We start from the raw sequence: 18,414 nt of genomic DNA, 5'->3' as shown, positions 1-18,414 counted from the left end.
AAACTATTTCTTATTTAATATTCTACTGCCTCAGCCAGAATTCATTGTATCATTTTCCTTAAGTTGCTTCCTCTTAAGCCAATGGTGAATCATCACATCTTAAACACTCAACCATATTTCTGAACTTGTTGCTGAATCTGAACAAAGACTATTTAGCATTTCATTATTAACTACTTGAAATCATAAATTAAATTACAAGCATCCATCCACAAGCCGTCTTTGGTGTTTCTTGCCAAAGGACCACTTACACAACCATGACATGAATTAACATAATTAAGAATTTGGTATAATACCTTTCTATGATTCACACAGATAAATTCAGTGCAGCTCTTTCCGCTACATAGCACAAACTATCTATGCTTGGTGTCTCCAAACTAATGGCTATGAGACCAGCCCTCCTCATCATATGAGTTAGACTAGGTTGTGATATTTTATACGGATGCATTTAGCTCCTTCTCGAGTATCCTAATAATATGAATATTTAGAACACAAGCCTGAAGAGTAGTGATCTCTGGATTATGGTATCGTCGTAATTAACTAAGTGTGAACATATATTCATGGACTTCACTATAAGCCTCACATGTGAACAATAATGACTACATCATATTAATGTACAATGGATGATATGTGGAATGTGCCGTTGGCTTGTCTGCCATATATATATTTTGATCGATTACATATTGAATTTGTACTATTCTGTCATCAGAAAAAAAATTTCATGTTATTTTTTCTCAAAAAATAAAAAGTAAATGGATGATAGAACTAGGACAGTCATTGTATAGAATTTACATAATCATCAATGCATATGTGTATAAATTCATTGAAAAGAGGAGAGTTGTAGCAAATCTGTCTAGTTAATTTGTTATTCATTTAAGTTCATGGAATACTGAGGCAAAAAACATTTTTATTTTTTACTAAGCTCAAACAACTTGCTCACGGCTATAGTAAATTAAAACCACTAATTTATAGTTTTTGGCTCCAAACCTTTAATATAAAAATTAAAGATATGTTATGATTTAATATATTTTTTATATTCAACCATTTTATCAGAAGACAATCCAAAACATCAGTCTTTTGTTGACCATGAAAAATTGGGGTCAAATTATGTATGTATGAAATGTGACCTTACCTTCAAACACAGGTATGCAATGTATTTGGGATTCTAGATGTATTGTTATCTATGTCTTACAAATGTGTTGACCATGAGTTTAGTAATGTTTGGCATCAAGTAAACTTTGGTAATCATTCCATGTAATGTCACAAGTAGACTTGCACTTCTAAATTTCTCAAAATCATATATTGGCTTGAAAATAATCACCTTAAATATTCATGATCATTATATGAGTAGGAGTAGATAGCACTATTGTATCAGGATACTTCAAAGTCCCTCATGAGTAACTTTTGAATAGGAATATTTAGAACATATTTTATGGACTTGGTGACGTATATTATTACCTTTAAATAATTCATTAAATCGGATCATGTATTCATGGACTTCATTATAAACATCACACAAGTATTAAAATGAATAAGTTATATTAATCAACATTAAAAAAGATATGGAATGTTTGATTGGCTTTCTGGACACATATATTTCTATTTCGTGAGATAAGCTCATTACATTGGGTAAGATCTATATGATGATGGAGTAGGTTAAGAAAAGAAGACGTCAGAATCAAATCTATGGCATTTTAAATTCCCTGCACAGGAGGGCAATGGTTAGGTATGTCATTTGCCACAAATATTACTGAACTCATCAAATAATACAGTGATAAAACTAGGAGGGATGTACATCTTGTTTTTATTAATCTCCAAAATATTACAAGAAAATCATGTGCCAAAGTCAATGTCCTTCATGAGTTATTTCATGAGTATTAAATAAAACCCTTGAGAAGATCTACTTACATTGTGCAAGGAAAATCTAGGTACAAGGGAGGCTTCATGAAATCATCACCTTTATATAGGATGTTACAAGTGTTGTCCTTTCTTAGACTAATGCTGGGATTTAACAACAGACATCCTAACATAATTCTGCAAACTTTTAACAATAGTCTGTGACATAGGAGTGCATCATCATATCAAAGAACCTGAAGGGTTAGTAAGCTTTGATGCTGAATAGGAATGGAAGTGTAATCAATCCAGGATTTTTTATGTAGTGTAATGATTAAGCAAAGGTAATCTAAGACATTAGAGTGAGTTGTTTGATACAGCATAAACAAACCTATTACTATCCAATGGTGATAATATATATTTGATCCTGCATTAAAGGACATATTTAAAAGATAGATGCTTGTAATTTTTTGACATTGGGTGTATGTTCTTCAGAATTTTGAGAGTGATGTCTAAACCTGGGACAGATCCGATTGGTGAGTCAAAGCCAGCAATGAAGTTCTAATTGCGATGAAACCTGCTACTACATCATCGTACACATGATCATCAACAACTTTACTTTCAAGTTCATGTTATTCTTCCTATGATTATATTTTTGAGTGTTGAATTATTCTCAAGGTCCAGCTCACATGTTATACCATGAGAATACGAGCGAGTCATTGAGCTGCCCTATAAACAAAACCCTTCAATTTGAAACAGATGTTTTTCATGTTCTTATCATGGGAAGGTGACAAAGATATAGTTTTCCTCATATTCCTATTGAAAAAATCAAAAGTTATTTATATTTCAAGGTGTGCTTAAAAATTAATAAGGGTTTGGATTGAGGAACTGTCACCTCACATGACTTGTTAGAACGGGGGTGATTCAATTAAGTGGTGGTGGAGTGATGTGCAAGGGTATACTAGCACGGTTAACTTGATAATCTATAGGATGAGAAATGCTGTACCACTCAAGGTAGTCTACTATTTGATAGGCTTATTCAAAGGTGGATGGCACTCATGAGAAATAGCTCATTTTCTAGATAGATAGTTGAGCCATTCCTGATGCAAAGAAGAATAACACGATGATCCTCATCTATATACCATAGGTGTATAGTCAATGATCAGTAACTACGTTGTGATAAATTGTGTCACTGATCTGAGAGATTATCCTTTTAGGAAAGTGGTAGTGATTTATTTCTGGTTTTATATTTGAAGTATATCCAAGTGTTATTCTCCACAAGCTCAGCTTCTCGGCTTACAAGGGATGTTTGAGCATCTTTCAATATGTTTCTTCTATGATTCCAAGTTTTGTTTCTGGAAAATGAACCTTTCATTTTCTAGACATATTTTACCACTAAAAATAGTTATCCAGTTTTTACTCCCACATGGATCGCCATGATTCCAAGGGCCATTGAACGGAACAAAATTCCTATTTGATTAAATGCATATTTAGGAATTATAGGCATCCTTTGCCGATTATGGTTATGAGTTATCCTCAGGTTGCCCATAAACGACTTGATATGATGGGTTCAGTCCACAATATCACTAACAGTGACAATCTTAAAACGAGGCAAACTAGCAATCTTCGAGTTGATTGCGTTCATCATTACACCAGACTGATTTTTCATGAACAAAAATTCCAATTGAATGTGCATACAGGATGATGATTAATGAGTGAACGATAGTATTTTTAAACAGATTTTATTAAGACAATACATGAAGGAGATTCAGACTATAAACAAGACAGTGTATAAGGTACAGTGCATCTCAATGTAAAAAGTAAATCAAAACTCATGTGATTGATTGAATAGGGCCAGGCTTAGTTCAGTGCGCCCAAATATTTCTATGGTCAAAGATGTTTACATAAGTAAACTAAATAGAATAAGACTTAACAGACAAAAATGAGATGGGTATACCATCATGCAACGCTTAAGTCATTTGTGAAATCACAAATGATTCAATTGATTCCAAGCAGGGTCAACGAATTTAGTAGTCTCTCACATATTCTACATTAACATTCACAACTGAACAGCATGATCAGAGATTGGTGTAACACGATGATCAAAGTTGAGATCCCGTGTCACGTCAAGATGATGAACACTAAATAATCTGTTAATAACATGAAATAGTAAGGTGATCCGAGAAAAAAAAGAATAATAATAACGGGAAGTACGTAGGTCGCTGAATGATCCGAGGCACAGCTCAACTATACGACACGCGATGGGTTTCGTCTTAATCAGGCTCCTAATGATCAATGTAAACGATTCGAAAAGACAGCGTAGTGGGGAACGACTTCTCGTCCAAGAGCGTCAACACCGTCAACGTAATAGATCAAATCCGATACCGTCAAGAAGATTCCTAACACAATGAGTGGCTATTCCTAAAACTCTGTTCAATTTCACTCGTGACGATGAACACTTGAGAGATCGATACTGACAGAGGTAAATAACACTTCAAGATGAACAGGGAAAGGGGAATGTATGACCTGGAGTTGGTCGTAGGCTGGATACAATCGGCTTCGACTGCAGGTCAGAGTAATCCAGCGACAGAAGAAAATTTGCCTAGCGCTCGCAGAACTCCGGAGCGCCAAGAGATGTTCGAGAGCTTGACCGCGAAGGAATTCTCCTCGTGCACAGACAACAAAGAGGGACAGCGGGAAATAAGCTATGCCGTCGACGTCCAGAAACCAAGGGGTAGAACGCTGATCTGGAGTCAACGGCGCCAGAAGAAGGGTACGGCGGATTGAAATGAAACTCCGATTTGCGGCAAAGGCAGTGTTGATTTGCTTCTTGATTTTCTTTTTTTTTTTCTTCTTCAACCGGTCGATCGCTTTCAAGATGATTTCGCCATCACCAAATGAGGGATAGTTAATCGACGGCAGCGAGACTCAGAAAGTCTTAGCGGACTTCAGATTGGATGAGAATTGGGCGAGAGCAAGAGGCCGTTGAGATTTCCGAGCAATAATTCCTGTTCCTGGACCCGAACGGAGTGATAACAATAACCCGGTGGTGAGACTCACGGGGACCTCTCCTGGTCAGCAACAACATACATATATCAGACTTCCGGGATGATCTTCTTCTTCGTCCAGTGATGAGAGACTTGTAGGGTCTCTTCTGCTTCTATAGGAGAAGGAACAATCACACAAATGGCGATAGAATCTTTCCGTTGGTGAAGAATGCAAGACGATCGAATCCCTTCCTCTTCTTCTTCTTTGTGGAAGGCTTGCAACGATATCTGATTAATCAAATCCAACTACTTCCTCTTCTTTGTGGAAGGCTTCTTCTTCTCCTGCGATGACTCCCTTCCTCTTCCTCAGAAACACGGTAGAACGTTGAACACAAAATAACTGTCAACTTCAAAACAACGAGATCTGTGATTCAACAAGACAACAAAATGACTTCTTCTCCCCCTCCACGTCCACTCTTCCATTTTTTATACTGGGGAAGTGGTAGTTGTGGAGGGGGTGGGCCTTTTGGGGCCCTCCTCTTAAGGGAGAGCCTATTGGGCTCCCCTTAAGTGGATTCTTTAGGGGGAGAAGAAGTCCAACATGGATTTCCTCCCCCTAACGATGACATTTAAAAGTAATTAAAAATAGGGCAAATATTCCCATCTATCCCCAAATTTTTTAAAAAGTTCTGCAATCTATCCCCGATTTTCTAAAAAAACTGTGATCTATCCCGCGTTTTCCCAACGATGACGTGGCGTCCGACGCGGACGCCAAAGTGGGCTGACCATAATAGACGTGGCATCCAAGTCGGATGCCACGTCATCGTCGGGAAAAAACCCCACTCTCTCTCTCCCTCTGCTCTCTCTCTCTCTCTCTCTCTCTCTCTCTCTCTCTCTCTCTCTCTCTCTCTCTCTCTCTCTCTCTCTCTCTCTCTCTCTCTCTCTCTCTCTCTCTCTCTCTCTCTCTCTCTCTCTCTCTCTCGCGCTCTCTCTCACTCTCTCTCTCTCTCTCTCTCTCTCTCTCTCTCTCTCTCTCTCTCTCTCTCTCTCTCTCTCTCTCGAGCTCTCTCTCTCTCTTCCGCGATCTCTCTTCCCCTCTTTCTCTCTCTTCCGTGATCTCTCTCTCTCTCCCCTTCTCTTTCTCTCTGCGGTCTCTCTCCCTCCCTCTCTCTCTCCGCGATCAGTCTCTCTCTCTTCCGCGACCTCTCTTCCCCTCTTTTTCTCTCTTCCGTGATCTCTCTCTCTCCCCTTCTCTCTCTCTGCGGTCTCTCTCTCCCTCCCTCTCTCTCTCCGCAATCAGTCTCTCTCTCTCTCTTCTGCGATCTCTCTTCCCCTCTTTCTCTCTCTTCCGTGATCTCTCTCTCTCTCCTCTTCTCTCTCCTCTTCTCTCTCTCTCTGCGGTCTCTCTCCCTCCCTCGCTCTCTCCGCGAAGATGACTACTTATTACGGTTTTTCGACGCGGACGTGGCGTCCGACTTGGATGCCACGTCTATTACGGTCAGCCCAGCTGCCCACTTCGCTGCCCCCGTCGGATGCCACGTCAGCATTGAAAAACCCTGGGATAGATTGCGGAAATTTTAAAAAAGGGGGGATAGATTGCGGAACTTTTAAAAACCGAGGGATAGATCGCGTGAAAAAAAAAAGACGTGGGATCAATCGCGGACGATTTAAAAAACCTGGGATATATGGGAATATTTGCCCTTAAAAATAAAACACACACGAGGGGAGGCCGGTGCTCACGCAGGAGGGGCCTCCCGATAATCCAAGGACGACAAAAGAATGAAAGAACATAAAGATACACGACACAAAGTGATAAGACGATGTCGGTTCTCAAGCTTGGTAGCGAAATTGTAGATTCTTCACGTCCGCTCGAGCTTCACGACGTGGCTGGCGACAGGTCAGGGCGTGGTCGACTGGATGCTCCTCCATCAGAGATAGCATGGGGCTTGATTGGGAGGGCCAATCAACACAATGATTGAAAATAAGAAATAGGCTGCTGCATATGGATGAGAGCCTACTGGATTTATATATTGATGAAGAGAAGTTACTTCTTCCATGACGTTAAAATTTCTTTCAAAACTTTTATTCTAAAGGTGCTTTGAGAAGTCGTTTAAATGAAATATACATATTAATAGGATGTGCCTGATGAATGCAACTGCAATTCTTCCCTTTATCATGTCTCTCTCCCTCTCCAATGGCTTTATTTTCTCTGTGTGAAAAACAGATAGAGAGCTAAAGACAACTTGGGAGTGAGGAAGCTTGAGGGAGGTCAACCATGCTTTAAAGGTATGAGGAGTCACATTATCCATCACGAGTGATAATAAACCGGCATTTCAATCTCTCACTGTCAGAAATATAAATATCACCTTTGGGCAATCAGAATGGATTGCATATTGGAATCAAACACCATGTGGGATGCCATCAAGGGAGATGAGGCTTTGATATGTAAAAACTCATGCGTGCATTTTATGATTTTAAATGTAATAACATGTCTAAAAACTTCAATTCTGATGTATGTATTTGTGTCTAATTAATAATCCAGTTTTATGCATTAACTCACAGAGTATAAATCCTTTCCATTTTTAATTTTTTTAATTTTTTTATAATGTATGCATGATTCATGCAAGAATGAGACAACACTGATTGCGCCAAATTTAAGATGTGTTAGTAATTTTCTTGGTAATAAAATTTGTTCTAAAATAGAAGACTTTGATGCGGGGAAAAATGGATTTAAAGTACTGCAAGCAGCAACTATAGGCAACAAGGCAGCCATTGCCATAAGATCGCAAGTGCTAAGGCACCAAAGCCATGCGGCCAGTTGCAGCTGCAGAACCAAGGCAGTCACAATGAGAAATGCGATTCTAGCAAGATGTTTTGCCCTTCACACACCTCTACGATAATACCTGATGATTCCAAGGGACAAGAACGTGTTGTAGGCGCCTGAGCTCTTCCCCACAAACTACAGCAGTGTCATTATTTTATCATTTTTCAGTTTCATGATGGTTTGGGAGGGTAGGGTCCGTGTGTAATTGGGATATTTACACTTGCTCCATGCTTACAAACTCTTATAAATAGTCCAGCTTTAATATATAAACCCCCCTGGGTGGTGTCTAGGGCACACTTGGATCAGTCTAGGAGCACAACCTTTGGGTTGGTCCTACCCGACGCCGTGTCTTTTGCCAAAAGAAAAATATACACACACATGTGTGTATGTTGGGTCCCTTGTCGTATTTCAAATTTGAGTTCATGTTATACTTTTTTTTGCATTTATATAGGTTTTTCATTTTTTAGTATTCTTCCATATGGGATAACTGTTTTTGAGCAGGACCCTAGGAAAGAGACATAAGAATATCATTTTTTAGCAGGCTAGTGTTCGCCAAACCGATAACCGCCTGTCATCCGATGTCAAACAACCGATATCCGATATCCAGGAAAAAATGGGATGGTGCCAGATATCGGATATCGCATATCAGACGATATCCGTCTCTGAGGTTTAGACGGATATCGGTACCAGATACTGTCGGTATAGGGACGCGACAGATACCGGCTATCGGATATCGATTTCCGATATCCGGAGATCAGTTTTTGATATCCAGATATCCGAAACCAATATCCCCATATTTTTTCCCATTCCATCGCAATCCCATATGGGAAATTTCTAAATTCTTGTGAGGTTAAAATTTAACTCAGCTGTTATCATTTAAATCCCCTAGCGCGCGCCCATAGATGCTACATCTTGAAAAAGTTAGATATGTCCCTATTATTGGCAAATGTAAAAATTAATATGTCAAATTTGCAACATACGTGTGGACCACAATTAATCTTTTAACGAAATTAATATTAATGTAATTTTAAGAATAAAAGTGCATAATATAATTCATACTTTAAATAAATAATAAAAATAGTTAGTAAGAGGAATAATAAATCTGACGGTTTAATAACAAGGAGAGAGTGTAAGATATCAGTGAAAGGGATATTTTAGGCTTACAATTAATGTTTTAACGAAATTAATATAATGTAACTTTAAGAAAATAAAGGTGCAGAATATAATTATTACTTTTAGTAGATAATAGTAGTTAGTAAGAGGAATAATAAATCTGAAGGTTTAATAATAAGGGGAGCATGTAAGATAACAGTGAAAGGGTTATTTTAGAATTACAATTAATGTTTTAACAAAATTAATATAATGTAATTTTAAGAAAATAAAGGTGCACAATATAATTAATACTTTTAGTAGATAATAAAGGGTTATTTTAGACATACAGTCAATGTTTTAACAAAATTAATATAATGTAATTTTAAGAAAATAAAGGTGCACAATATAATTAATACTTTTAGTAGATAATAGTAGTTAGTAAGAGGAATAATAATTCTGACGGTTTAATAATAAGGGGAGAGTGTAAGATATAAGTGAAAGGGTTATTTTAGACTTACAGTTAATGTTTTAACAAAATTAATATAATGTAATTTTAAGGAAATGAAAGTGCATAATATAATTAATACTTTTAGTAGATAATAGAAATAGTTAGTAAGAGGAATAATAAATCTGCCGGTTTATTAATAAGGGGAGAGTGTAAGATATTAGTGGAAGGGTTCTTTTAAATTTATAATTAATGTTTTAACAAAATTAATATTATGGAACTTTAAGAAAATAAAAGTGCATAATATAATTAATACTATTAATAGATAATAGAAGTAGTTAGTAAAAGGATGATAAATCTGACGGTTCAATAAGAGGAAGAGGTAAGATAGAAAAGGTTATTTTTTATTAGACTTTTTATTTTAACAAAATTAAATAATAATATAAATTTTTTAAAAATAAAAAATTGCACAATATAATGTAATACTTTTATAGTATAATAGTAGTTAGTAAGGCGAATAATAAATAATTTGGTTTTAAATAATAAAGAGAGTGTAAGATATCAGTGAAATGGTTATTTTAGACTTACAGTTAATGTTTGAACAAAATTAATATAATGTAAATAAAGGTGCACACAATAATTATTATTTTTTTAATTAATAGATAATATTGATTAGAAAGGAATAATAAATCTGAAGGTTTAATAATAAGGGAAGAGTGTAAAGATATCAGTGAAATGGAATAATATAATGTAATTTAAGAAAAATAAAGTGCATAATATAATTAATACTTTTAATATAATAGAAAGTAGTAAGTAGGCGAAAATAAAAAATGAGTTTTAATAATAAGGAGAGAGTAAGATATATTAGTGGAAGGTTATTTTAAACTTATAATTAATGATTTAACAAAGTGCATAATATAATTAATACCTTTTAGTTAGTAAGAGGAAAAATAAATGGTTTTATTATAAGGAGAGAGAGAGAGATAAGATATAAAGGGTTATTTCAGACTTACAGTTAATGTTTTAACGAAATTAATATAATGTAATTTTAAGAAAATAAAGGTGCACAATTTTAAGAAATAAATATAATGTATTACTTTTAGTAGATAATAGAAGTAGTTAGTAAGAGGAATAATAAATCTGATGATTTAATAATAAGGGGAGAGTGTAAGATATTAGTGGAAGGGTTATTTTAGACTTGTAGTTAAGATATAGGACGAAGGATACTAAGCTTAGCATGATACTTAATGATAATGATTATTCATTTTGCGTGATATTTAGATTATACATAGGAGAGGTATCAGAGCCAGGTGGGGATTGCCTCCCATGGCTTCTGAAACTCCGGTTGAGGAGATGGAGTCTGTGCGCGCATAGCTGAGCGAGGAAAGACGACGGAAAGAGAAGGAGCAGCGACTCACAAATCGCATACTCCACCAGAACATGTTGGGTTTGAAGACCCAAGTGGACAAGAACTACGATGATCTGAAAGTAGACATAAGCGGAGGCCCGTGAGAGGCAAGAAGGTCTCGAGGAGACCATTCGACAACATGAGGACACCATCCGACAACTGACCGAGATGGTCTTGATGCTGAAACTCCAGATGGAGAGACTGGAGGAGGGTGCCAGCAGTCGTCCTAGTAACGACGTTGGGAGGAAGCATACCCTCCCCGAACCGCGGTTCAACGGCTCTCGCCGGGAAGACGTAGTGGCAGATTTCTTATACGACTGCGACCGGTACTTCGGCCAGGGAAAGTACTCAGATGAAAGTAAAATCCTCCAGGCCAGCTACTTCTTAACAGAGGAAGCGAAGTCGTGGTGGAGACAGCGGGAGGAATGTGGAGAGTGGCCACCCCCGACTTACGAAGACTTTGTTCGGGAAATCAAGGAGAGTTTCATGCCGCACAACACGGCGTGGATCACGAGGGGAGAGCTCGAAAACCTCAAGATGACGGGCAATCCGAGGGAATATGTGGGCCAGTTCGTGTCCATAATCCGGAGGATCACCGACATGTCTGAGGCGGACAAGCTCTACCGCTTCGCCAAGGGTCTCCCGCATTGGCTCCAGACGGAGCTAGAAAGGAGACAGTGCCGAGACCTGAACTCGGCCTACAAGGTCGTGGAAAGTACCGAGCTCCGTCCCGCTAGACCCGCCAAGACTGAGGACAGACCCACGAAGGGGTACAAGCCGCGCCAAGAGCGTGCCGAGGCACCGGCAGCGCCAAGCAGTCAAGGCCTAAAAAGAAAGTTCAAGCAAGGCCACGGCAAGAGCCGAGATAAGGGCAAGAGCCCAAGACTGTGGAAGCAGAGCCCAGGCGGTGGGGGCAACAAGTTAACCTGCTTCGCTTGCGGAGGACCCCACTTCATGAGGGATTGCTCAAGAGGGACGGCAGCGACCACCAACGTCAACGCGATGGTCGTGCCGCCGCCCCAACCGAATGTTCCCCGGGAAGCAGCACGGTGACCCTGAACCCCCTCCAGTGCCTAGCGGCATTGCAGGGCGGAACCCCCGTCCAGTACAAAGGTCTGAACCTACTGCACGTACCGGTACTGATCAACGACAAGCCCTCCACAGCCATGGTTGACACGGGGGTGACGCACAACGTCCTTGCCGAGAAGGAAGCAAAGAAGCTCGGCTTGAAGTTGTCCCCGAGTGCGGGGAAGATCAAGGCCGTCAACTCGGAGGCGCGAGACATTGTCGGCGTGGCCAAGGGGGTACTGCTGCAAGTGGGAACGTGGGAAGGCCAGACCAACTTCATGGTGTCCCCCATGGATGACTTTGCGGTTGTCCTGGGTCTCGACCTACTAATGGGTTCACGTGCCATCGTGTTCCCCCAGTACCGCGGTGTACTGTTCCCGGAGGGATCTCACCCATGCTTCGTGAGGGACCAAGGGGCTCAGAAGCCGCGGAATACCGCTCTCCTGTCCGCAATGCAAATTAAGGACGGATTGAGGAAGGGGGAAGAGACCTTCCTCGTCACCATACGAGGGTCGGCACCCCGGAAAAAGGGTGAAAGGCAGGGGTGCGCACCAGCCCGTATGGCGGCACTCAGTTGGGGTGACGACGACGACAACAACCCTAGTGCAGCCATGGGTGGACTACCGGGGCCAATTCGAGACGTACTGCAGGAGTTTGCCGGGGTGATGCCCGTGCAGCTCCCCGCAAAGTTACCGCCCAGGCGGGATGTGGACCACGAGATCGAATTACTCCCTGGGACACGTCCCCCTACGCGGACGCCTTACAAGATGCCCCCCGCTTACCTGGAGGAGCTGAGGAAGCAGCTCCAAGAATTGCTGGAGAACAAGCTCATCTGGCCGTCCAAGGCCCCCTTCGGCGCTCCAGTTCTCTTCTAGAAGAAGAAGGATGGATCGTTCTGACTCTGTGTGGACTACCGAGCGTTGAACAAGGTAACAGTGAAAAATAAATATCCTGTACCGAATGCTTAAGAGCTATTTGACAGGCTCGGCGAGGCTCGCTACTTCTCGAGGATGGACCTGAAGAGCGGGTACCACCAGGTGCGGATCAATGAGGGGGATGAACCGAAGACGGCGTGCGTGACGCGCTATGGATCTTTTGAATTTTGTGTGATGCCTTTTGGGCTCACGAACGCTCATGCTACATTTTGTTGCCTGATGAACAATATTTTTTGGGACTATATAGATGATTTCGTGGTTGTGTATCTGGGTGACATTCTCGTATATAGCCAGAGCTTGGATGACCATGTGAGGCACCTGAGGAAGGTGATGGCCAAGCTGAAAGAGCACGAGCTCTACGTCAACCCGAAAAAGTGTGAGTTCGTACTGTAGGAGATTGAGTTTCGTGGACATCTAGTCGGGAGGGGAAGTGTACGCATGGACCCCTCGAAGGTGAAGGCCATCAGAAATTGGATGGAGCCAAAGGGGGTGCCACAACTTAGATCTTTCCTTGGGTTGGCAAATTACTACCGGAAGTTTATCAAAGGCTTCTCCCGACTAGCTGCCCCTCTGACGGACTTGTTGAAGAAGGACACAAAGTGGCAGTGGACGGACCGATGCCAGAGAGCTTTTGAAAAGCTGAAGAGCGCAGTCTCTAGCGAGTCGGTGCTCCATTTGCCCAAATTCAACAGGCCATACGAGGTACACACCGACGCTTCTGACTTCGCCCTTGGAGGTGTCTTGATGCAGGATGGACACCCCATGGCTTACGAAAGCCGCAAGCTGAACGATGCAGAGAGAAGATACTCGGTGCACGAGAAGGAGATGACGGCGGTGCTACATTGCCAGAGAGTTTGGCGCCACTATCTCCTTGGAGGGAAATTCGTGGTTTACACTGACAACGTGGCCACCAGCTGCTTCGAGTCCCAGAAGAAGCTGACCCTGAAGCAAGCAAGATGGCAAGACTTCTTGGCGGAGTTCAACTTCAACTTGAAGTACACGCCGGGGCGCGCCAATCAAGTGGCCGATGCCCTAAGCCGCCAGGAACCGGAGGTGCTTGTGGCAGCTCTTTCAGCGGTCCAAGGAAGCATCCTCGACGAAATCAAGTTGGCGCTGAAAGATGATCCAGAAGCTGTACTCCTGATGAAGCGCATTGCTGCGGGCGAGACAAGGAGATTCTGGACTGAGGACGGCATTGTATTCGCAAGTGGGAACAGACCGTATGTGCCACGTGCGGGTGGGCTGCGCCGGAAGCTCCTATACGAAGCCCACGACGCACCCCATGTCGGACACCCAGGGCAGGCCCGAACGCTCGCGCTCCTATCCAGCAGTTACCATTGGCCGGGAATGGAACGTGATGTAGAAGCCTATGTCCGTTCATGCCTGGTGTGTCAGCAAGACAAAACGGAGAAGGCTAAGACTGCCGGAATGCTGGAACCTCTCCCGAGGGTGAGTCGACCATGGGAGTCCATCTCAATGGATTTCATTACGTGCCTTCCGCGTGGGTGGGCACGACGCCATCTTGGTTGTCGTAGATCGCTTCTCCAAATATGCGACCTTCATCCCCACCACTTCGGAGGTGCACGCAGATGACGTGGCTCGTTTGTTCATGTCCTATGTGGCGAAGTACTGGGGTCTCCCACTGGACATTATCAATGATCGGGATACAAGGTTCACTGGTCGTTTTTGGGAGTCACTGTTCAAGTATATGGGCTCCAAACTCAAGTTTTCTACGAGTTACCACCCCCAAACCGATGGTTAGACGGAACGGGTTAACTCCATGCTCGAGGAATACCTCCGGCACTACGTCTCAGCCAACCAAGAGAATTGGGTGGAGCTGCTAGATGCAGCACAGTTTGCGCACAACATCAACCGGAGCTCGGCTACAGGTCATTCGCAGTTTGAGATTGCGACGGGAAGACAGCCACTGACTCCTCCATAAGTTGTGAAGAGAAAAGGGAATGGACATTTCCCCATAGCCTTCCGCTTTGCGCGCGAATATCATGCCCGCATTGAGGAAGCTCGCGAGGCGTTGGAGCGTGCTGCTCAAAGAATGAAGAAGTATGCAGACCAACACAGACGAGACGTTGAGTTCCAAGTGGGCGACAAGGTTCTCCTGAAGACCAATGCCCAAATGTTGAAGACGAAGCAAGCAAAGCAGCGTCACAAGGGCCTGGTTCCCCGCTACGATGGACCCTTCGAGGTGGTAGCGAAAATTGGCCGGGTTGCCTACCGACTCAATATTCCCCGTCGGCTGGCGGTCCATTCGGTCTTCCATGTGTCGGTCATGAAGAAATATGTACCAGACTCCGAAGACGCGGCGAGGAACCAACCCCAGCGTGCACCACCAAATGTGCGGGCACACTTTGATCAGGAAGCGGAAGTTGTCCTAACGAAGCGGGATATTGACCGGGGAGGACGTCACGGCTGCTATCACAAGATTGAGTACCTCCTCAAGTGGAAGAACCGGCCAGAGGAATCAGCCACCTGGGAGCGCGACTCAGACTTATGGCAGTTTGAGGATCTACTCCGAGCATACGAAGCGGAGCAACGAGCATCGACGAGGGCGTCGACAATTTCAGGCGGTGGGGGCGTGTTAGGCCCCTAACTAGTCGGCATTCCTTGCCCAGAGGCCTGCGTGCTTATTGGGAAGCCCTTGTATTTGGCTCACGACATTTCTAAGGACTGAGTCATTATGGATAGCGATATCCAAATACCTGATCTATTAGGCCATTGCCACTACCGGTGGTGATTCACGGTAGACTGCGCACGCGCTCGTCCACGCCCAAGGTGGGACGGATCAGGTACGGTCCGTGCGTGCTGGGCGCACGGGCTGAACGGCCCAGGTGCACGCGCGCAAGCGCCGCGCGCCAACGCCAAGCGCTACGCGCGGGCGCCAACGCTACCCGCCAGCGCCGAGCTGTGCGCGGGGGCGGGAAGCACCACACGCGGGTGCGGGACGCGCAGGCCAGGAGGCATGCCGCGGGCGCAGCGTGCGGAGTTGTGCGGGAGACCGCGTAGCGGCCGCGCGGGCGGCGCGCGCATTGCGTGTGCGTGGCACGCGGCTGGGAGACATCCCCGCCAGGAGACTAAGGCATGTGGCGCACGGAGAGCGCCAAGACGGCACAGCGGGCGCGTGGCACTCCTGCGGGTAATGCTGGGCGCACAGCGCCCAGCTCTGGGACGCCGGATGCAGCGGCGCCGCGCAGACTACGCGCTAGAGTGTGGACACGGGTGTTGGTGGCGTGTGTGATCGTCAAGGTAGGGGTGGCGTGTGTGATCGCCACGCCCGCGGGCGCACGGCGCCCCGCCCGACACACGAATGAGCGGTAGAGCAGGCGCGCGCAGGCGGAGCCGCGACCCTGAGGCGGTGCGGCGACATTACCTCGGCGCAAGGTGCCTCGTCTCGTTCTTTGTAACACCCCTCGTCTTCCCCCATGTAATCTACGATGTATTCTCGATGATATTAATGCAATGACCCTATTCACTGACAGTTCCTAGCACCACCATCTCCCTCAACCCCTTCTAAGCGATCTTAAGCAATTCCAAGAGCTTCCGCTGCAAGAGATCAAGGCTGCTCAGTGTTCTGCCCAAGCACTGAGGCCGGCGCACATCAATTCCGAGCCAAGAGACCTAGCTCGAGATTTGACCGTGTAACAATAGGGTAGAGAGATATATTAATGACGGATATAAAGAATTGTTAATTTTGGGAAATTGAACAATTATTTCAGGAGAATCAAGTTCTAATTAAGTTGTAATAAAATTTTTAATTAATTTTTAATTAAGTTCTTCCCCACCTTTAGATGCCTCAATAAGTTGACTTAACCAATATTTATAATAAGTAATGAAGTGCAGTTTTGAATCAGGTATTTTACTTGGACAGTTAAATGTGAATTTTTAATTTTTGAAAATTCAAGAACCTCTTCAGAAACTGTTGGAAAAATATTTAATAAATTCTCCCCCACCTTGTGGTGCTTACCATGGTCCGTGGAACCAATATTTATAATACTAAATAAAGTGCACATTTGAACTAAGTACTTTACTTGTTTGATTAGGTGCAAATTATTAATTTAGTGAAATTGAACAATTTTCATGAAAATGTTACAGAAATCAATAGAAAAATATATAAATTATAGACATGGACAAGTCTTAATTTTTAACAAAATTCACTGAATATATAGGACAACGGTGCAAAGTCTTAAACAAATGAGGCTATGTCAAAAACACGCTCATCTCCTAGGCATTTGTCCACGTCGCTATCAGAGATTTGTACTTGGTCATCACATGCGTAGAGAAAGTTAAGAAATAAAATAAAATGATTACGTAAAAAATGGGAAACATGTAGTTCATGAACTTGATGTGTACCTCTAGCACAGGCGACCACACCATCTTGCTCATCATCGCCATCCGAATCCAGCTCAACGTCAGTGTACCATCGTTTGTTGTCCACACGAAGCCAACACTTCACAGTGATTAGTGTTTTGATGCTTATCGGTGACAGATGTGATCTCTTGTAGGTGACAATAGCATTGCCCCCCGAGAACATGCGCTCGACAGGAGCGCTTGTCGCACATACGGACAACAGCTCCCTCATAACGGCTACAAGTAAGGGGAAATGCTTCGCCCCTGTGCTGGCCCACCAGGAGAGTGGAGTGGACACTCCCTCATCAGGCACGACCTCCGTTAGGTATTGGTTGAACTCGTCCCACGCTGACCTCGTTGACGCATGTGTTGGTTGGACTTTCTGCATAATGCTCTAAAGCCAAGTTCCCAACTCTTTATCTCTTGCGGATCCCTCTTCAGCGTCCCCTCTCAGTCCACGCCGCAACGAGTCACATGGTAACAAGGACCGTACGTATGCAATGGTTGCCTCTCGAATGCCCGAATGGAGCATTGACCCTTTGTGGAATGGATCCATCAATATCGCGATGGTGATTGCCTCATTCGCCCATAAGATCTTTGCATACTGTGAAAGCATCCAATGTATCACCTTACATGCTTGCGCCATGGTGGAACGATCTGTCTCATGCAACCGTCAGACGCTTATGAAGAAATTGCCATCTTCGATATGCAGGACCACTTCCCCCATGTGTTCTTTGAGGCCGTCTATGAGGTATAGTACGTCACATATCGCCGGCGTCACTATCTTGCAAACATGGTCGGTGGATACCGCGAAACTACCAAGGATGCGACAAAACTCTTTCACTAACTCCCACTTGTCCTTCGACATCTTCGTCGCCATCCCCTTCCAGCCAAAAGCCTTCGATACTTCATCAATACCATCACGCTTCTTCATGGCAGTCGCTAGCATAGCGTAAGTGTTGCTCCATCGGGTCTGACAGTCTAGGATGACCATGTTGGAGTCCTCAACTTCAGGGTCGTCTTCACATGCCATAGCATAATGTTCTCTCCATTGCGTAGAGCTTCAAATACCGCGGACTAGTGTCCGCACCTTTGTAGTTGCATCATCCAAACATAACGGCCGGCATGCTCTGTCATGGTCGTCAGATGCTGAGAACATATCTCCAAGTTCGTTGTCCTGGTCACTGTCGTAGTGGTCTGTTGTCCTCGTCACATCGCCCTCTTCGGGCTCTACAGCTTGGGCTGAATGAATGTCAAAGCTTTTTATTGCCGCTTGAACAACAATGTTCAGAATGTGCGCGACACATGGGATGTGCCTTCTAGCACTAAAGGTCGGGTTAACGATCTTTATCTTCCTCGCCATCAAGGCCAATATCTTCTTATTCGCCGTGGAATTTTCAGTAGTCACGGCGTAGACCTGCATAAATATCGGTCACATGTGAAGTCACGAAGTTAGTTAATAA

General features: G+C 43.5%; 2 protein-coding genes across 2 annotated transcripts; both read left to right on the top strand.

Annotated features, from left to right (window-relative positions):
- Positions 1-11,752: 11,752 nt before the first annotated feature.
- LOC144707176 (uncharacterized) lies at positions 11,753-12,529 on the top strand. Its single transcript, XM_078580289.1, has one exon. It carries the CDS (start codon positions 11,753-11,755, stop codon positions 12,527-12,529), a length of 777 nt encoding a protein of 258 aa, XP_078436415.1.
- Positions 12,530-12,664: 135 nt separating this feature from the next.
- Positions 12,665-15,197, top strand: LOC144707175 (uncharacterized). Its single transcript, XM_078580288.1, has 6 exons — positions 12,665-12,898; positions 12,983-13,042; positions 13,178-13,666; positions 13,985-14,038; positions 14,352-14,478; positions 14,569-15,197. Exons 1-6 carry the CDS (start codon positions 12,665-12,667, stop codon positions 15,195-15,197), a joined length of 1,593 nt encoding a protein of 530 aa, XP_078436414.1.
- Positions 15,198-18,414: the final 3,217 nt, after the last annotated feature.

This window comes from Wolffia australiana, chromosome 8, assembly GCF_029677425.1.
Source record: "Wolffia australiana isolate 7733 chromosome 8, ASM2967742v1".
NCBI classification, from domain to species: Eukaryota; Viridiplantae; Streptophyta; class Magnoliopsida; order Alismatales; family Araceae; genus Wolffia; species Wolffia australiana.
The sequence above is the reverse complement of the archived record's forward strand: the minus strand, read 5'-3'. Positions and strand labels throughout refer to the sequence as shown.